At 39.2% G+C, this 22,245-nt stretch overlaps 1 protein-coding gene across 5 annotated transcripts in view; it reads left to right on the plus strand.

Annotated features, from left to right (window-relative positions):
• Nucleotides 1-19,289, plus strand: part of LOC150079994 (uncharacterized) — a 64,913-nt gene extending 45,624 nt beyond the window's left edge. For 3 of the 5 annotated variants that reach the window (XM_090383957.1, XM_090383961.1, XM_090383960.1), the window contains 7 exons: nt 43-174; nt 6,748-6,891; nt 7,265-7,420; nt 7,517-7,648; nt 8,687-8,752; nt 16,180-16,275; nt 18,575-19,289. In XM_090383957.1, coding sequence (XP_090240083.1) covers nt 43-174; nt 6,748-6,891; nt 7,265-7,420; nt 7,517-7,648; nt 8,687-8,752; nt 16,180-16,275; nt 18,575-18,889 — 1,041 coding nt within the window. In that variant the 3' untranslated portion in view covers nt 18,890-19,289. The remainder of the gene's footprint in view (nt 1-42; nt 175-6,747; nt 6,892-7,264; nt 7,421-7,516; nt 7,649-8,686; nt 8,753-16,179; nt 16,276-18,574) is intronic. The other 2 variants (XM_090383958.1, XM_090383959.1) reach the window with 2 other exon arrangements.
• Nucleotides 19,290-22,245: the final 2,956 nt, after the last annotated feature.

Here is a 22,245-nt window from a genome sequence, read left to right on the forward strand (position 1 = left end):
GTTCTTAATTTTGAATCCATTCAAACTCTAATTCGGTTTCAGAACCAAGAAGAACCCTGTGGACAAAAAATGATTGAAAATGAGGAATGCCAGCCTATTGTCAGAAGTTTGGATGTTGACGAGGTCAATCTACTAGGTAGTCCGAAGAAGAACGAAGGTGAATTTCACAAGGAGGTAAGTTCGTGATAAGGAAATAAAATCGCTTATTCAATTGTTATATTATTAAAATTAATAAATGGAATTGATTTGATAAGTCAAATTATCCAACTTAAATTTGATTAAGTTCGATAGTTTCAAATGTTGAACTTCGTGCAACTTATTTTGTAATATATACTGCCATACCATTAATTTATAGACATCCCTCCATGAATGGGGAAACAGGTCCTATGCATGCAATGTGTCACAGAACCTGCTATAAATATGCACGCTGGGCTTCGACCAGACAATTGCAAAAGTGGGCATGCAAGATGACACGTTCAACAGAATTGATCACCTCAATAAATGTTAGACGCCGATTAATATGGTGTAAAGAGCGCGAATCCTGAACTATAGAGCAGTGGAAAACAGTCCTGTGGACAGACGAGTCAGGTTCCCACTCTGCCAGTCTAATGGCAGTTCCTGGGTGTGGCGAATACCAGGGGAACAGTTTCTTCCTGATTGTATCTTCCCAACAATGAAGTTTGGTGGAGGCAGTTTCATGGTATGGGTTGGACCTTTCATTGTTTGGCTTGGGCCCATTAGTCGTTATCGGAAAAACCAGGACTGCCTGGACAATTATGCACTTCCAGCATTATGGCAATAGTTCGGGAAAGGCCCATACCTGTATCAGCACGCACCATGCCATACTGCTCGGGTCGTAACAGAGTGGTTTGAGGACATGGGTATGAAAAATTGGATTGGCCAGCGCAGAATACTAATCTGAACATTATCGAGCATCTTTGGGGTGCATTCGATCGTCGGATACGTGCACGTCGAGATCGCCAAAGAACAAGGCCGAACTGGTGGCTGCGTTAATGGCCGAGTGGAGGAACTTATCACCTGACATTTATAAAAAGCTGGTTGAGAGTATGCCACGAAGATTGAAGGCCGTCATAAAAGCAAAAGGTTTCAGCACAAAATATTAAATGACACAATAAAAGCTCTATTTTTTTAATGAGTTAGTAAATGATGAGTAATCATCATAAAAATGATTACTCATTTTTATGATGAATAATCCTCCCCACATACAGCTTTCATCTGCTTATTGGTTTGCTTTGCTTCTTTGCCTTACAAATGAAGAAATTTTATAATGGATTGGGATGCCACCTTTCTCTAGCATACCACCTCTCGCCGTATTCATAGCTCTGATTCAGTAACCAATGGATCTAGGAAAACGAATAAATACAGGGTGATTCACTACCAGTATGACAAACTTGCAGGAGGTGTAGCGGGTACAAAGACGAATCGGAATCACATAGCATTGCAGGGTTCGAAGTGCCTGCGTCATGCGGTAGAGGACGTTGAACGGGAGGTCGCGTGAAAAGCTATCCCGCTGGAAGTCAGCATTTGCGAACCGGTTCCTGAGGCAGTAAGATGGACGAGTATTCAAACGTTGAACTGGACGACATGCACCTCGCTTATGGAGCTGCGGACTGTAACGGGCGCGCTGCTCTGCGCTTGTACCAGGAACGTTTCCTGCACAGGCGTGCTCCTCATCATACGATTTTCGCACGTGTGCACAGAAGGTTACGTGAGACTGGTTGTTTCACGAGAGGTACGATGAATCGAGAGCGAACGACGAGGACGCCAGACAATGAGGAGAATATCCTACGTCTTGCACAAGGCAATCCGAGTACGAGTACTCGAGCGATAGGCCAACGATTGGGTATTTTCCAATCCACTGTATGGAGGATACTGTCAACAAACCAAATGAGTTCATACCATCTGCAACGCGTCCAAATATTGGAGCCTGCGAATTATCCACTCCGGAGGACTTTTGCTACTTGGTTTCTTCAACAGAAACGGTTCGCAAATGTTGACTTCCAGCGGGATCGCTGTTCACGCGACCTCCCGTTCAACGTCCTCTACCGCATGACGAAGGCATTTCGAACCCTGCAATGCTATGTGATTCCGATTCGTCTTTGTGCCCCCTACACCTCCCCCTACACAAGTTTGCCGCACTGATAGTGAATCACCCAGGAATACATTAACCTATGAGTGTGAGTATCAAATCCCAACTCAAATATTTCTAGAGAAGAAATATTTATTGGCCACCCATCGCATTAACTCATAACATATAAAATATCTTTGAAATAGTTGGAGTGCTCGTGATGCTCCTAAAACCTTACTACAACAACTGAAAATTGAAGCGTTCGAAAAGTAGATGGGAAGGGGGAACTTAATTGAAGTGTTTTAAGGCTTTAAATAGATTGAATAAACTTAATGATGATGATGACATTGTAATTACTTCTTAAATAACTCATACAAAGGGACATAAACGTAAATTGAAAAAGGAAGATCTGCGAAAATTTTCTATCAGGCAATAATTGTTTGTTGAAACAAACTTCATTCTGGTATCAATTTGAATAAATTTAAGAAAAATTATTCAAAACTTGCGAAGAAACAAACAGAGAAAAAACTATGTTACGACAGAGACTGAAGAATTCATCGTCCTAAACCCGAAGAGTTGGCAGCTATGACTAAGTAGTGTCTTACATAACGTTTTTTTTTTTTAAATGTAAACCCCAAACATGAGACGTATTAGAACCTATAGTACTTAATACCGTGCTTGGGTTGGAGGTTGAGAAGACGAAAGAAGATATTTGTTGACATTGGACTTGAACTTCTGTAGATTGTAATTTTCAGAAAATGCGTATGAAGGAAGGTTGTTCCAGAAAACGGCAGTTGAATGAATAAACGAGGAAGATGAAAAGTTGGTTCTGTGAGTTTGAAGTTGGACAGTAAATGGATGTTGGCTGGTGGCGGCACGTGTTCAGACTTTTTTTAAAGAGAGCGCGGGAATTATAGAAGCCAATTCAGAAGAACAGTGCCCATGGAAGTATCTGTAGAAGAGGCATGCAGCAGAGACAGTACGTCTATGAGACAGCGAGTGGAGAGACTCTGTTAGAGATTAATCATTAATTAACCTAATGTTACTAATTAATGAACCAATTATTGCCCTATTCTGAATGGAATCAAGAAGCCTGAGAGAGGTTTTGGGGGCACCACCCCAGATGTGGGAACAATATTCCAGGCAGGGCGCATTTGCGATTTATACAGAGTGAGCAGGTGTCTGGAAGAAAAGTAACGCCTAGAGCGAAAGAGAAAATCAAGTTTTTTAGATGCAGAGGAAGCAATATTTGTAATGTGCTTGTGCCAAGAGAGATTAAAAGTCAGGGTAATCCCCAAAAGAGATATATCATTTTGCCTAGAAATCGGAGTGTCACTAAAGATAAGCATAGGAGCAGAAGAATCCTTTTTGCGAGATATAAGACAAGACTGAGTTTTAGAAGGGCTGAAATCAACTAAGTTGTCTTTGCCCCACTGGAGACTTATCTGGAGATCGGCATTTAAGGAATTGGTAGCAGAGTTTCGAGAAGTTGAAGCTGATGGAACAGGGCAAATTTTCTCAAAATGGAAAGTGGAATGCAATGTGCTATCATCGGCAAAACTATGGATAGGATTTCCAGTCAATGGAAGAAGGTCATTAATATACAAGAGGAAAAGAGTGGGGGAAATAACTGAACCTTGGGGGCCACCGGCATTAGTGGAGAAGTTAGAAGACAGAGAGCCATCTACCATCACCCTCAGTGAGCGATCAGAGAGAAAACTGGATAACCAATTACTAAAAACAGTTGGCAAACCATAAGATGGAAACTTGTTTAGAAGACCTTTATGCCAAAGACGATCGAAAGCTTTTGAGATGTCAAGAGCAACTACTTGTTTCTCCGAACCTTTCCATTAAATTAGTCCATAAATGGGTAACATAAGGTGGAACATCACCAGTGGATCGACACTGACGAAATCCATACTGGCGATCGTTGATCAGACGGAAGATTTCTGGGTAGCTTAAGAGTTGGCGGTTAATTGATTTCTCCATTACTTTAGAAAGAGTAGAAGTAATTGCAATAGGACGATAATTGGATGGAAGGGATTTGTCACCCATTTTAGGAACTGGCTGGATATGGGCAAATTTCCAAGCAGAAAGAAAACAGCTTTGGAATAAGAGAGTGAAAAAAGGCGTCAAAGAAGAGGAGTAATTTCAGGAGTACAGGTTTTGAGAACAAGTGCAGAAATACCATCGGGACCTGGAGCTTTATTACCATCAAGATTTGTCAAAATCCTTTTGACATCCTTTTGACGGAAGACCACAGGAGGCATTTACTGGAGCGTGTTGAGAATGGTGGGACGTGTTTTACCAAGATCATTAATATATGAGTTGGAAGAAATATGGGATGCTAGCAGGTCAGCTTTATCCTTGGCTGAAGTGACAACAGAACCATCTGGTTTGAACAGAGGTAGGAGCAGAGATGGGCAAAAGTTGCGGCCAATAGCTTTGGCAAGGACCACAATGCTCGGCTACCATTAGGGCAAGAAGCAAGTTTTCTACTCTTAGTCTGTTCAAACTCTAGTTTGGATTGATTAATAACTGCTTTATAATTGTTGCGAGCTTTGGTGTAGGCAGAAAATGAAATCGAAGAATTGGAAGCAAGCGAATTACGATATGCAACATTCTTCTCTTGAACAGCCTTAGCACATTTATTGGAAACCCAAGATTTAGATAAAGGACGAGATTTAAAAGTGGAGTGTGGGATAAAGGATTCCATTCCTGTAAGAATAATTTCACTGACACGATCTGAGCAAACGTTGACATCAGAAGTTTTGAAACAGTAATCCGACCAAGGAAAAGAAGAAAAGAAATCTCGCAGGTCATCCCATTTTGCATTCTTGTAATTCCAAACAACAAGAGGTTGGGAATAGCCACGAGATAAAGGCTCCATTGGAGAAGAGACAATCACCAAGTTGTGATCTGAAGTGCCTAAAGGACCGCTCACAACGACCGTGTACTTAGAAGGGTTGTTTGTGAGAAAAAGGTCAAGCGTGTTGGCTGTATGATTAGGATTGTCAAGTATTCTTACAGATAAATGAACAATCTGTGAAAGGTCATTAGTAATTGCAAAAGCCTCAGAATCTCGAGCAGCTGGGTCAGTGTGACTAGAAAACGGAAGCCAACTGGTGTTGTGAACATTAAAATCACCAAGGAAAATTACCTCACTGTTAGGAAAGTTGGACTGGAGAAAGTCAGGTTGCAAAGAGAGGAAGTCAAAAAGCTCCAAGTGATTAGTGGAATTGGAAGAACGGTAGAGACAACAGATGGAATTTACCCAATGAGGTAGAGAGATTTTAAGCCAGAGAAGATCAAAGAGAGTATATTCCAAATTGCCAAGTGTCTAACAGGGAATATCAGAACTGACATATGCAAAAGTACCACCTTTGAGGCGAAAGGAATCATACAGCGAATAATTTGGGCATCTGAGATGAGCAGTAGTTGAATTAACTGATAACTGAGATTCTGTCAGAAAACGTACATGGGGTTTGGCAGACTGCAAGTGGAAATGGACATCGTTAAGATTAGAATTGAGACCACGTATATTTGTGAAATGAATTAGGAAGTGCTTGGGAGGTTTAGATCTTTTCGCAGATAAGCTTGCTGTATTAGTTTGACAAATCATGGTGTATTGAATAGTAAGAAAAAGTGGGTGGGTCATGCTGTATGCAGTAATGAAATTTTTTCGCAGATAAGCTTGCTGTATTAGTTTGACAAATCATGGTGTATTGAATAGTAAGAAAAAGTGGGTGGGTCATGCTGTATGCAGTAATGAAATTTTTGGATATGGCGTACACATGGTAATAATATATCCAGATCCTTGATATAACGTGGCCTCGACAATGTTCCCCCCATACACACTACTCGGACTCCCTCCAGTCACTATATGGCAGAGTAGAGGTAGCAAGATTATACACTAGCTGATCCGGAAGCCTCCTAGGGAGTTACCAATAGGTTCGGTCTGGTGTACTAACCAGCGTCCGGCCTGCGAACACTGTTTTAGAGCTGTGTCCTCGAAATATAAGGAATATTGGATCTCACCACGATGTTCATCATAACCTTAAGTCATCAATCATACTGCATGATGGAAGAAGTAGGGAAGGGTTGACCGGAACTTAGCTCTAGAGACTAAACATGGGTTCCACCACTTCAAGCCTCCAATAAGCAAAGTGGTGGTATTGCACCGGTTGATGAGTCATCTACCATCTAGTACTGCTTGGTAACATAGGGCGGCGGCATTCCTCCATGTGATGTGGGCGCCACACCTCGACCCCTTCTTATGTTGGTTCACACCTGGGTGGTCACCCACCATGTACTTGTGCATGGAGGTTATACCCAGGATTACTAACATTCCCACAATCGTGAAGGTGCAAGCACAGGATTTGACTGTCAGAGACCGTCGGGACTTCGCCGAAATTGGGTTCACTTGACTTGAGTGTCACCCGAATATCAGTTCCATCAGCGTTTTAGACTTCCAAGTAGCAAGTGCAGCTTGTCTGGCATATCTGAGAGAATGTCTGTGACAACATCAAGGATCATCTAATTATTAATGCTTGTTAAGAATAGGAAAAATGGCCTCAATACATCTTTTGTTAGACAGTTGAACTGAAATTCTCAAGTACAACAACTTGTAGAAGCAGTTATCCATTATTTGATTTCAGTATCACGAACAGTCCTGTGCACGAACAATTAGTGATAGTCCAGAAAGCCAACCTGAAGTTAGTAAGGAGAATCCACCAAGCAGTCCAGAGAAGACAGATGCAAGTCTGAACACTAAAGATGAATTTCCCGAAGAGGATATCCTAGTAAGTTCTAGATAAGTGATTTGTTAATTTATAGTAAAAGATTTAATATTTTTTTTTTATTTATGCTTCGGTACGTCCAGATAAGGTCAAAGAAGTTGACAAGATAGACGCTGTATATCCATTATACTTTTATTGTCAAACGCGAGGGCCCAATTTGCCGATTCAGAAAATGTGTAGTGATTACAGAAGAGAATGTACATGTTGTGAAGCCTCTGATCTGAGATGCATCTGTAGTAGTTGGCAGAGTTTTCAGTTACAATCCTTGCATCAAAGTTATGTTTCATGTGAAAATAAGAAGACAGATTCTCCATCTTGTTAGACACTCTCTCTTGGTATATGCTTTTAAAAACAATTGGCCTTTATTCAATTTCAGAGCCAAGAAAAATTCATCACACCAACTGAGATTCCAGAAAGCCAACCTGAAATTTCATGTTTGGACGTTGATCAAGGCGACCCACTTCTAGATTCACCAGAGAAGAACTGCATAAGCCTTAAATTTAATGCTGAAGTTGTGAAAGAGGATATTCAGGTAATTTTTCACTAAGTGATGTTAATTCCAATAAAAATATGAATGAATTTTGCAGTTCTTAATTTTGAATCCACTCAAACTGTAATTCGGTTTCAGAACCAAGAAGAACCCTGTGGACAAAAAATGATTGAAAATGCGGAATGCCAGCCCAGTGTCAGAAATTTGGATGTTGACGAGGTCAATCTACTAGGTAGTCCGAAGAAGAACGAAGGTGAATTTCACAAGGAAGTAAGTTCGTGATAAGGAAATAAAATCGCTTATTAAATTGTTATATTATTAAAATTAATAAATGGAATTGATAAGTCAAACTCTCGAACTTAAATTTGATTAAGTTCGATAGTTTAAAATTTTGAAATTCGTGCAACTTATTTTGTAATATACACTGCCCTACCATTAATTTCTAGACATCCCTCCATGAATGGGGAAACAGATCCTATGCATGCAATGTGTCACAGAACCTGCTATAAATATGCACGCTGGGCTTCGACCAGACAATTGCAAAAGTGGGCATGCAAGATGACACGTTCAACAGAATTGATCACCTCAACAAATGTTAGACGCCGATTAATATGGTGTAAAGAGCGCGAATCCTGAACTATAGAGCAGTGGAAAACAGTCCTATGGACAGACGAGTCGAGGTTCGCACTCTGCCAGTCTGATGGTAGTTCCTGGGTGTGGCGAATACCAGGGGAACAGTTGCTTCCTCATTGTATCCTCCGAACAATGAAGTTTGGTGGAGGCAGTGTCATGGTATGGCTTGGGCCCATTAGTCGTTATCGAAAAAACCAGGACTGCCTGGACAATTATGCACTTCCAGCATTATGACAGTAGTTCGGGAAAGGCCCATACCTGTATCAGCACGTACCATGCCATACTGCTCGGGTCATAACAGAGTGGTTTGAGGACATGGGTATGAAAAATTGGATTGGCCAACCCAGAGTACTAATCTGAACCCTATCGAGCATCTTTGTGGTGCATTGGATCGTCGGGTACGTGCACGTCGAGATCGCGCAAAGAACAAGGTCGAACTGGTGGCTGCGTTAATGGCCGAGTGGAGGAACTTATCACCTGATATTTATAAAAAGCTGGTTGAGAGTATGCCACGAAGATTGAAGGCCGTCATAAAAGCAAAATATTAAATGACAATATTAAAAAAAGCTCTATTTTTGTCGGATATTAATGGTAGGGCAGTGTATACTCCAACTGCTTTAAAAATTCTTTTTTTATATTACTTTTATTCCACTTTATTTGTTATTTTGGTTTCAGAAGTCAAACACCGAAAATATTGAAGAATTACAAATTAGACTGAAGGCTGCTGAACGCATTAATGAGGTAATGTTGTGTGTGTTTTTTTTTTTTTTTTTTTTTTTTCCCCCTTGTTGTAACTGCAGGTTACGGTTATCATATTTTATTTATTTTTTTTTTCAAATCCAAGAATAAAATAGTTGAAGGTAAATAATATGGTAGATAATTATTATTAAAATGAATAAAATTATGAATTTATTTAATGAAGAATTGAATTAATATACCAGAATATTAATTAACAAATTTAATTAATTTAACTTTTATATAAGTATAAAATAATTAAGTTATATCGAGTTCATGTTGCCAGGGTGTATAGTAATTAATTTTGCTTTAATACTTCCGTGTATTTTAATTTATTCATTTATTTCAATAACCCTTCTGCTGTTCTCTCTTTTTTTTTTTTTTTTTTTTTTTGCAGTCATTTTACGGACTTAATTAGTAAACTGTCCGCGACATGGGTTTTCTGAAAACAGAAGTAACCAATAGGGTCGTCCCGGTCACCAGCACGACGAAACACAATATCTAAAAATAGAACAGCGTTATCCGCCTCCATCCTTTTTCATGGTAAACGAGATGTGTATGAAAGGAATTAAGATATCGGAGGAGCAGCGTTCAAAGAATATTGAACAGCAAAAATTTGCACATGTCCCCGGACATCTTTATAGCACGGCGAAGGCATTGTTCAGTCGTGCATTCTGTTACAACAGAGATGAGTTTGTCAAGGTCGTATCGGATCTGTCTAGATGAGACTACCCTCCCTCCCTCGTGCTTTGGATAAATTTCAAGTATATGGTAGTGGATTTAGTTCCTTCTCCAATCAGGACAAAGCACCTCATTTCTACTGCTTATATTCTGCACTATCCTGGTGTTTCTGCGCGTGTTGCCAGGGTGTATAGTAATCAATTTTACTTTAATAGTTCCGTGTATTTTAATTTATTCATTTATTTCAATAAACTCAATTTTTATTTTAATATTAATAAGTCCTAGAAACTTTGAAGCCTAATTTTGTAATAATACTTGCAGCCTCAGTGGAAGAACTACCCATTAAATCGACATTTAGTTGAGATAAGGAATTTAAATCTTTCCAAATCCATATAATTTAAGGCCGCCGTAGCCGAGTGGTCAACACGATATGTATAAGTAAACGTGCCTTGAGTGACGGAAGCAATTCAGTTCATCCCGAATCGATTAATATGGAGATTGGTGGGTAAACAGGAAATCTGAGCGGATTTTTGGGAAGAAATCTAGAGAATGAGCACAGAGACACTTGAAAAATCAATGAGTTTGTAATAACTGAGAGCAAAGTGGAGAAGAAATTGTTGAAGTTGAACATAAGAAAGGCACCTGGGGTGGATGGATCTATCCAGTTATATTAAAGGAGGCGTCAAATGAGGTAAACAAACCCTTTACCATACTTATAGTAGTAGTAGTAGTAGTAGTAGTGGCACTTGATGCAAGAAAGCAAGTGTAGGAGCTTATGCAGCATCAGCCAAAAAAAAAAAAAATCACACCATACCCTCCAAATGCCTGTCCAGTTCCTCCTTAAATTTATTTAACCTATCAACTTCCACAACGACAGATGGAAGTTTGTTCCAGCAATTAACCACCCGCTGGCTAAAGGCAAATTTCCGCACATCTATTCTACATCTGTCCTTTCTTAATTTGAACTTATGTCCCCGTAGGTTCGTATTCTGAACAAGTGGGAGGATCCCATCAGAATTCAGCGTGCTCAACCCATTCAAGGCCTTATAGACCTCAATCAGATCACCGCGCAGGTGCCTAGTCTCCAGCCACTGCAATTTGCAGAACTTAAGCCTCTCTTGGTAAGAGGATCCCTTCATTCCCCTCACCAATCGTGTTGCTCTTCTCTGTACACGCTCAAGCAAATCTACATCCTTCCTAAAATGAGGCCTCCAGACCTGTACGCAGTATTCAAGGCGTGGCCTGACCATTGCCTTATACAGAGGGACAATCACCTCCTTTTCCCTGCTAGCAAAATTCCTATATATCATTGACAAAACCCCATGACCTGCCCTAGCAGCCTGTCTACATTGCTCAGAAAACTTCATATCTGACTGCACAATTACTCCCAGGTCTTTTTCATTTTCTACCACCTTAAGTGTAGTACCACACAGTTGGTACGTTTCTTTGGGGTTACTTCTACCCATATGCAGTACTTTGCATTTGTCAAGGTTAAACTTCAGTTGCCACTTCTTAGCCCATCTGCCCAAATTATCTAGATCCTGTTGCAGTAGCACACTGCCATTACTGTCATTAACAACCCTGCCAACCTTCGTGTCATCTGCAAACTTCGACATTAAGCCTGATATACCTTCATCAATATCATTGATAAATATACAAAACAACAGTGGACCCAACACCGAACCCTGTGGGACTCCACTAATAACATTAGTCCACGAAGAGCAGCACCCATTGATTACCACCCTCTGTCTTCTCCCACTTAACCATCCTTTTATCCATTGTAGCAACTTACCCTTAATACCATTCTGCTCCAATTTGTACAGTAGTCTTCCATGCGCAACAGTGTCAAAAGCTTTCCTGAAATCCAAGTATATGATATCAAAATTATTTTTTGCATCCAGTTCCTTTGTGACCACATAATAATAACCAATCAAATTTGTCAGACAAGACTTTCCCTTAACAAACCCATGCTGTGTCTGAATTATTGCTGCGTTCTTGTCTAGATGATCCTGCAATGCATCTTTAACCAGTGACTCCATTATTTTACCCGGAACAGAAGTTAAACTAACTGGTCTGTAATTATTCGTGTCACCCTTCGAACCTCCTTTGTGAATTGGGGATACATTTGCACATCTCCAGTCCGTGGGAACCTCCCCTGAATCCAAGGATGCTCTCATAATTATGGCTAAGGGTTTGCTTAGTTGCTTTGCTGCCTCCTTTAATATAACTGGATAGATCCCATCCGCCCCAGGTGCCTTTCTTATGTTTAACTTCAACAATTTCTCCTCCACTTTGCTCTCAGTTATTACAAAATCATTAAGCACACTGCTACAATTTGATAACCTTCTTCCATTTTCAAACTGTAATGATTCCTCACGTGTGAATGTAGATGCAAAATACTCATTCAGTTTGTTTGCTATCTGAGCAGGATCATCAACAGTCGAACCATCGATGTCAAGTGGACCAATCATATTCAGCCCCTTCCTTTTAGAGTTTATATAAGTAAAGAAATCCTTGCTGTTTTTCTTAGCATCTTTTGCCAAAGATTTCTCGTAATCCGCCTTTGCCTGCCGAACCTCCTTTGTGACCTGATTACAGACTAGCTTATATCTGCTACAGGCTTCTGCGTCGCCTGATAATTTATATGCATCCCATGCATTTTTCTTCTCTGTCACGAGTCTCATTAGTTCATTTGATAACCATTTAGGCCTAAACCTTGAACAATATTTCTTCATCGGTATGAAAAGTCTAGTAGCTTCCACGATTAATTCCTTGAATGCTTCCCACTTAGAATTTACTGTTTGTAACATCGTCAGTCGATCCCACTGTACAGAATTTAAAAACTGTCTGAGACCACTGTACTCCCCTTTACGGAAGCAAAAACCCTTTCCTTTACCCCTGACGGTAGTTACCTCTTTGAGTAAATCCCACTTCAGCACACTGTGATCACTGCCACCTAGTGGTTCCTTTATCTGCAAATTCTTAATACACGAATGATCACTGCTGATAACCAGATCAAGAGTATTACTTTCTCTGGTTGCCTCTCGAACATGCTGCTGCAGAAAACAATCATCCAATAAATCCACAAAAGTCTGACTAGTGTGTGAGTGACCAACCCACAAGTTCCAGTCAATATCTGGGAAGTTAAAATCCCCCATTATAAGACATTCTGATTTACTGGCCCACTCTATTTCTCTGTACAATTGTTCATTGTACTCATTCGAGTCATTAGGCCTATAACACACTCCTACTCTTATCTTTGCTTTTGCAGTGCTTATGTCACACCAAACTGACTCAACAGTGCACTGTCCATCTATATCAACTGGATGCACTTCTTTTGATTTTATGTTTTTCTTAATTAACAGCATAACACCTCCTCCCTTTCTGTCCTGTCTATCCTTTCTGTACACATTGTACTCCCCAAATTCCAGTTCTGCATTCCTTATATCTTTGTGACACCACGTCTCTGCTACCCCAACAATATCCGCCTTTGATGTCTTGACCAACACTTCAAATTCATCAAATTTATTTACTATACTTCTAGCATTGGTATACATGCAAGCATACATGCTCCTATGCCTATTCCTTGTTACCCTAACACATCCCATATACCCAACTATTCCAGGATGACTTCCATCCGTCCCTGAAACCCCCAACACCCCTCGCTCCAGGTCGCTTCTTATTCTAATAGAAGTTGTGCAAGAATCACCTTCACCTCTGCCTGAGGTTACTGTTAAACTATTAGTCTTTGTATCCCCCCAAGCTAGCAGTTTTCCGACCCACCTAACACTGCCTCGATAGCATCAGCAAATATTCTTGCACCCTTTCTATTTAAGTGTATCCCATCCCTGTAGAAGCAATCTCTCCTGTTAACAAGTACAGTCCAGGCTGAAAAAAATTCTACCCCTTGAGCCTTGCACAGTCTTTCCAGGGCCGAATTGATCGACAAGGCTCTCATCATATACTCCCTCCTATCGTGTCTGGGCAGAATTGCAGACACTTTCAAGTTCAACCCTAATTCTCGGCTTTTTTTCAACAGTGACCTGTACTTGTTGAGTAATTCTGCCGGTCTCCTACTCTTAATATCATTAGTGCCAACGTGTACAACTATATCACCTTTTGTGCCCTTGAAAGATGATATCCGCTCTACAACGTCATCAACCTTTGCCCCTGGCAGACATACCCTGGTCCTGTTCCACCTATCCTTTTTACATAGCATGTTCCCCGTTTCCCTGACAATAGAGTCAGGGAAACGGGGAACATGCTATGTAACATGACAGTATCCTTAAATTCAGGGGAGTTCCCAACAGACTGGAAATGTTCAAATGTGTCCCCAATTCACAAAGAGAGATCAAAAGGTGATACGAGTAATTACAGACCTGTTAGATTAACTTCTGTTCCCGGAAAAATAACGGAGTTGCTGGTTAAAGAAGTAATGCAGGCCCATCTAGACTGGAGTGCAGTTATAGTTCAGTCACAGAATGGGTTTGTTAAGGGGAAGTCTTGTCTGACCAATTTGATTGGATACTATGATGTGATCACAAAGGAACCGGATGCAGGAAAAATAATTTTGATATCATATACTTGGATTTCAGGAAAGCTTTTGATTTGAAGTGCAAATGGAGCAGTATGGAATTAAGGGCAAGTTGCTGCTATAGATAAAGGATGGTTAAGTGGGAGAAAACACTGTGGTAATCAATGAACACTGCTCGTCGTGGACTGATGTTATTGGTGGAGTCCTCCAGGGTTCGGTGCTGGCCCCCTTGTTCTTTTCTGTATTTATCAATGATATCTATGAAGGCATATCTGGGTTAATCTCCAAGTTGCAGATGATACGAAGGTTGGCAGGGTTGTTAATGACAGTACACTACTGAAAAAGGATTTAGAAAAGTTGAGCAGATGGGCTGAGAGGTGGCAATTGAAGTTTAACGTTGACAAATGTAAAGTACTGCATATGGGTAGCAGTAACCCCAGAGTAATGTACAAACTTTGTCGTACTCGGTACACTCAGAGTACACAGGAATGAAAAAATCTTGGTAATTGTGCATTGAGATATGAAGTTTTCTATATGAAGTGCAGACAGGCTGCAGGAGTAGCTCATGGTGTCTTGTTAATGATATACAGGAATTTTGCCAAAAGGGGTAAGGAGGTGATTGCTCCCTTGTATAAGGCAATGGTCAGGCCACACCTTAACTACTGCATACAAGTCTGGAGGCCTCATTTTAGGAAGGATGTAGAGTTGCTGGAATGAGTACAGAGAAAGGAAACGAGATCGGTGAATGGAACAAAGGGTTGCTGTTATCTATAAAGGCTTAAGTGCTGCAAATTGCACCGTCTGGAGACTAGGCACCTGCGAGGTGATCTGATTGAGGTGTCTAAGGCCTTGAATGGTTTGAGCAAGCTCAATGCTGATGGGAGTCTTCCTCTTGCTCAGATTACTCAACTGAAGGGACATAAATTCAAATTGAGGAAAGACAACTGCAGAATAGATGCGCAGAAATTTGCCTTTAGCTAGCGGGTGGTTGATAGTTGGAACAAGCTTCCATCTGTAATAGTGGAGGTAGACAACTTAAATAAGTTCAAGGCAGAACTAGACAAACGTTTGGAGTGAAGTGGGAAGTTTTTTTTTTTTTTTTTTATTCTATTTGGCTGATTCTATACTGTATAAGCTTGCTTTCGCATCATATGCCTCTGCTAATGCTATTCACTGTTTCAAGGATTTTAGTAACAATGCTAGTTGATTCCAGTAAGATAACACTTGCTGTGAAGATAGTGATTAAACGAGAACCTTAGAGAACTGGGGGACAGTGGAATTATTGAGATGAGAAACTACAGAACAGCTTCCTTGGCGAGAACTAACGATTGAAACTATCATTTGTAGCGAGTTCAAACTGATATTGGGGAAGATGGAACCCGACTGAGCAGGGATACAAAGCTTTTTACACGCTTCATCGAGATGATCGACTTTTGTAAGGGATGAAGTGGACAAATTATTGTATTACTCATCGGAAAGTAATGAAATTGCAAGTGATCTGGATATAAAACTTTTACATATGAATGAATGTATTACTAATTCAGAATAAAGTGGACATTTTATTACTAATACTTATTTAATAAAACTTCGTCTGCTTCTCAGGTTTACAACATGGAATTTTTCATAAATAATGGTACCTTCAATAGGCTTCCTTTTTTTTCTATTGAGCCATTTTATCCTCAGAAGGATTAGAAAGTTCATAAGTCGTTCAATTATGAACTTACTAGTCCTAACTTGTAATTTCATCACTGTCGTCAAATAGGTTTTATTAGAGGGCAGCACAACTCTTTCATCGCTGCGTCTTTTCTCCAATATTCTTCTAAATTCGATACACGAACACCGTATTTTTTCCAAGTTTCTTCTCGGTCGATTTTGTCCACTGGGCAACCTTGGAACTCCATTTAGTGCTTCCTTATTAAAATAATTAATGACATTAAGCAGATGATTTCAATCTTGGTTCACTTTCATTCAAAGGTAGATTCAGCCTTCATGCTTTTCTTTTTCGGGGGGAAGAGGGGGCTAAAGCATAGGAAACTTATTCTTTTCAGACTCATAATATGCTTATGGAAAAACTGCCTTGCTTTCATATATTTTAGCTTTCTTTGTTGATATATTCAAGGCTGTCAGTATAGAATTATTAATGCAATTCTACTGTAATCAATATTTTTGACTTCGAAAGTATCATTTATTTATTTTTTTTTTTTCTCTTTGGTTTTAGGAACTACGAAAGGAAAATGAAGAGCTGAAGACCGAAATGAAAGTAACTGATAGCAAAATTCAGTTTTTATTATATAACGTCTCGATGTACCTCCTGGTGAGTGAATGCTTAAATTGTCTGCCTACTTGCAGCTTATTCTAAATTCCTGTAGGGAACTACAGTATATTCAAATATTTTTATCTTTATGCGTTTTACTATAATTAAGGAAGGAGAAAATTTAGTTTAAACCCAGAATGATTTTTTGAAGTTTTCCAATCGGGGGACAAATAATTTGATGTCCTTGTTAACAAATTAGCAGCCCATCGCGATGGGCTGCTAATTTGTTAACAAGGACATCAAATTATAAGTCAGTTATTAGTATTAGCCATATAGTGCAAGGAAGCCACAGGCTTTTACTACGCTAACAACACAAATTATTTGCTTTTCTCCTCACACAGGTAACTGTCCAATTGACCTTTTGAATTTCTTCAAACTGCCAGCCTCAACTATCTGTGAAGGCAACCTGTTCCAGCGATTCGCTGGCTAAAAAAACTTCCAACAATCTACTCAACTTTTTTCCCTGTAATTTATGGCCCCTAGTTCTGGAATTCTATATAACTGGAAATTCCACCTTCATTCATTTTAGTAAACCCTCTAAGAGCCTTTTAAACGACATTCCCGTACTTGGACCTTTTAAAACAGGCTCAATTTATTTATTTTTTTCAGGTGTGGTTTCCATACTTGAACACATTATTCCAAATTGCCTTGTACAATAGAATTATGTCGTCCCTATCTCTACAGGATAATGTTCGATAAATCATCGATAGGACGTCATGGGGTTTCCTCGTTGCCAGTTTACATTGCTCAAAAGTCTTCATGTCTACTCGTATTATAACTCCCAGATTCCTTTGCTCTTCTATCGTGTTTAATTCAACCCAACCAAGTGTACAAGTTATTTTGGGAGTGCTATTCCCAAGTGACCTTGCATTTTGCCGCATTAAAACGTAGCTGCCACTTTTCTGACCATTCTTGAAGCCTGTTTAAGTCGTCCTGAAGGAGTGCTGCTTGATACTGATCATTTACGACTTATTTAATTCCAAAGTGTGGCAATGTCACATTTTGATCTCAGCCGTTATTTTCCAATGACCTTCTTAGCTTCTTCATATTCAGAGTCGCTGATAAAACAAAAAACGTTTTATCTTTTTTTAAATATTTTATTTTCTGTTCTTCTGCCTATCTCTACTTTTCATTTATTTATTTATCATGTATTTTTTTTTTTTTTTTTTTTTGCCTTTTATAAAGTTGGATCACCTTCCAACTTTATAAAAGGCAAAGTTGGATCATTTAATTTTGACGTAGATGGATGACAGTCCAGATCCATAAACTAAGATGCTGCAGGATTCATTATCCGATTAATATTATTCTTCAGAAATCCACCCTTCAGGTGGTTGAGGAATTTTACGCAATTTTGGATCACTTATAAATGGATTTTAGAATTTGCAATAGCAAGTAGTTGATGCAAAAATCTTGTAATCCAGCCCCTTTCAAACTCTAACAGTGTCGGGGAAGGTGATGGATTCTTTGTAGAATGTAATGTATTTGAATAGAAATAATTTGCGGAAATAGGGCGAGGCAGTGCCCCACGTTCGTATAGAGAGCCGCACTAGCAAAAGTGGGGAAGTGAGAAATTGAAAGAATCATTGTGCTGAAATTATATGGCGCAGTATAACCGCAGTCGTTTTTGCGCCAGTAAAATCAAATCAAAGCTGAAATTATTATTCTTTATTATTTTACCACAAAGTTAATAATTATAATAAGGATATGTAGAAATATATCTCATGCCTAAGAGGTTTAACCATTATCATAAGTCACACCAGGGCTTAATCCGTTGAGGGGTTCAATCCCAAATCAACTTGTTACTCTTTCAAGAAGCGCAGTGTCTTTTTTTTTTTTTCAGATTACGTCTCCATACTTGGACACCGTATTTCAAATGCAGTTTTGCAATTGCTTTATATAGTGGATTATGACCTCCTTGCTACCTTCAGAGAATACTCTTCGATGAATTATTAACAGGAGATACCATGAGCTTGCTTTCCTGGCCGTATGTTTTCACGCTCCGAGAACTTCATGTCTGTTCCACCATCGTAACTCCCGGGTTCTTTTCTTTCTCTACTGTTTTATTAATTAAATACTTAATTCGGTGTAATTAATATAAGTTAAATTACAGTTTACACAGAACAGACCTATTTCTTCACCCGGCTCCATTTATTCTAGTTCCTTCTCTGGTAGAAAAACTATTTTTCTTCTTGATTTAAAATATATTTTAGACTAAAAGCAATTGCATTTTTCCAGCCATGTTATTGTTTTAAATATTAGTGAAGAGAGTATTTTAATAATAAATTTCATTTATTTACAGAAGAATAAAAATCTTAAGGAAACAGCTGCACCCAATTTGTTGCCACCTCCAGAAAATCAAAAACTCTTCCGTGTTCATCTGCGAGCTATACAACATGCTCATCAATGCCGAGAAGTCCATACCTTCAAAAAAACCACGGGTCGTTGGTGTTCTTTCCCTTTGTGTCGGAGAATGAGAAATGTACTGAACCATATGAGTTCCTGCCATGCAGAGTCTTGCCCAGTTCCACACTGTTCGTCTTCTAAAGCAATTATCGACCACTGGAACAGTTGCACCCTCAGTGACTGTCCTGTGTGCACCATCTCAGAATCATGATTCCTGCTATTCAATCAAATTGTTTACGTTTTGGTGAATTTCCCCGCTATCAACATTATGCGTCATGGCGCGAATTTCTACAAAACAAATTCTAAGAACTGTAAGCAGCAATCACCGAATAAGCCTATCGAACGTTCATTCTAAACTGTCCAATCGAACATTAGTTCATCTGAATATTTTGTAGCTTGACCAGACAAATTTGTTTTATGGCCTAAAGAAAATAATTGACGAAGCTTATTCTATTGATGGTAACCTGTTCCAGTTTATCAATGTGACTCTTCTACAGAAAATAACAGCCAAACTGCAAAATTTTTGCAGTTTGGCTGTTATTAACTATCATATTAACCGAACTGCAAAATTTTGCAGGGGACACTTAATCGTGTCATCAGGCCGAGGTTAGAGAAAGGCGCGGTTACAGGCGATGACTAATGTAAATACAATCTGTATTAAGACTTTTCATAATGTAGCTCTTTTATTTGTGCTGTAAACAAATTTTTGACAAATACAGAGATATTTAATTGTTTATTCACTGATACTTTCAGTTACCCGCCACAAAGACGTTGGTGCCTATTTCTTTCCCAAACCTCAGATTATGTGACCAGTTTGAACAGTTTCTCAAGTAGTTCAGTTATTTACAATGGAGAGTCAACCATCAATTGTCAGTTCTTACCTACTTGTCCTGTAGATAAAAATTGACTTTTGTGATCGATTCTCTGGATACTCAAGCACTTCCGATAATCCAAACTCTATTTCGTGTGCAAATGCTTGTGCAATTTTGTAACAAACAGGAAATACCAACGATTCTAACAGAATGGATCTTTAATACCACAACGAATTCTGTCAAAGTTGAAGTGCTCCAGTCAACACTGTGATAAGACAACCTTCCGATATAAAACAGAGTTGAATATTGCCCACAATAACATGAAGATAAACTGTTTCAATGCTCACAAGAACTAACTTTTAATCAAGCGCGATATAATGGAGACATCTCAATTGCGATGATCAATTTGTTGGCGTTTTTCTAGCTCGTCAGCATCCTTAAGCCATATTATCCCAGGATCAAGCCAATTTCCATCTTGTGCAGACTGGAAAGCTCTACTCCATTTGCCTAAGGTCAGCTAACTGTGCTGTACCAGCTGAAAAAGGCCGAAAGGGGATTATTGAAATCTTTGTCTCCCATTGGACTGAATCCCGACCCCTACTGGAGAGATTGTTATTCTGTCAAGGAAGACTTGATTCGCGCACACACACACACACAGAGAGATTGCGATGATTTTTTTTTTTTTTTTTAATTTATAAACATTATGCTATTTTTGACATTATGAATAAAATAATCCTGATACCTTCTTTTCTACTGGAATGGCTTTGTTAAATTTGTAAATAACCTTATTAACTATAAGGTGATCATAATTTTCTTACAATAAACCTCCAATTATCCAGAACGATGGGAAATAAAATTTTAATTTTCAGGAATATTCCTTAAAAATAAAAGAACACTCGTAAATTTAATACAAGTAAATTTATTTGCTTACTATATTGTCCTCGTGGGGAGCTTCGTTGGTGAAAGATCAGAGTTCGAATCCCGTTAATGACGCGAAAAATATTTGAGTCTTTTTCACAAAATGGCTGAGTTAGTCGGCCTCAGGCAAGAGTAGGTAGCATGGTTTTTCGTCCAGAAAAAAAGCAAATGGGCCAAAGAACACATGCATTTATAGAAATATTATACAGTATACAGCGCAATATGGCCTAAGTTTCTGATACGCCTGAAAGCCCACTACAACATACTATATTCATTAAAAGTGTACTACAGCGTAAGATGCGACATGATTTAATATGCCCATATTATTATTTATTTTTTTTATTTTTTGGACCAGGAAAATAATGAAGTGCGCTTTTGTCCTTGGATTGCCTTCCTGTGATTGGTACTACGTAACTTTTGAAACATTTTTGTTAGCGAGAGCGGCTTCTCCATGTTGTTCCGTGCAGTAGAAGAGAGAACTAACCAGTTCTCTCTGGACCAGAAGTCTTGATTTTGAGCGTAGTCCCATAAAATGTTTTGGGTACGTATCATGGAAATTAGCATAATCGTAATAAAGACAACACTTGCACAGTTTTACATATAATGGTGTCGAAGTGCGATGATATTATAATAAAGAATCATTGCAAACTGTACGTTCTTCTCACCCATGCATTGATCATTGACATCGTGTTGTACTGTTTTCATGCTTTAAATAATTAAGCAAGCAGAAGTGATTATAACTATTGATAAAATTGAGCAGAGAATGTTTTGTTTTCTCTCCATTTCACAAAAATGTCCATGCGTCAAACTTTATTAAGGACAACGTTCGAAGGAATGGAAAAAAAAATGCTTTAATGACGAAGTTGGTTGTACAATATGTATGACATTAAAGAGACGATATGGTTGTAATTCTGAAATAAAAGGTTACTAAAAACAAAACAAAAGCAAAACTGTCGAATTCTAATCCTTCCCAAGTGAGATACTTTAACAGGCCGTCCTATTTTTCTAACTACCAGACTGTATCAACTGTAGTGTCCACTATATTTTTAGGTGCCTCCATGGTGGCACTCCTCGGGGTTTGTATTTGTATTGTATGCGGCATGGTCGCTCACAAAACTCCATTTAGTGTTTCTGTCAAAATTTGCAAAAACCAGAATAGTGAAATAATGTGTGGTTAGTCTTGAATAAATGAATAAAATTTATGGTTGTACTACGGGAGGACCACATAGGATCAGAGGAGTTCAAAAGATAGAGAGAATACAAGAACGTTATAACGTTAGTAGTCTTGTAGTCATGCGAGCTTGAACCATGGTCACTCAAAGTGCATGCAATTTGTACCTATTGTGCTTGACAACTCTGCTACGGAGTAATGCGTTCCAGTGTTGTTCAACTGGCCGCTTAGTCAGCGGAAGGCTCTGTCACCAAGGGTGGACTCTCCCGGCATCCATCCCTTGGCACAGGGGATGGACTAGGAGAGTATACAGGCACTGCACGGATCAATCCCTATCTTGCAGAGCCAGAGGTGTGAGAGGCTCAAGATGAACACATATTGGGCTGCCTTACTTCGGCAGTAACAGGAGCAGAGACAAGCAGTAGTGCCGAAAGGCATTCCCATGCTGAAAAATGGATATGAAGCCTATAGTAGGGAACCCTATTCAAGGAAATAGGAAAGGGAGAAGAGTAAAGGAAAAGTACAAAAGAGACCTGCCAAGTCAGTGAGGTATTCCATGTAGTCAAGTATAGTGTGCCATGAAATGGACAGTCCAGTCATTGGGGTATCCTACATAGAGCAGAAACCACTTATCAAAGTATACTGTAAGATGTAGGCGAGTTCCAT

The sequence above is a fragment of the Mastigoproctus giganteus genome, chromosome 10, assembly GCF_048544385.1.
Source record: "Mastigoproctus giganteus isolate SK-2022 chromosome 10, ASM4854438v1, whole genome shotgun sequence".
Taxonomy (NCBI): Eukaryota; Metazoa; Arthropoda; class Arachnida; order Uropygi; family Thelyphonidae; genus Mastigoproctus; species Mastigoproctus giganteus.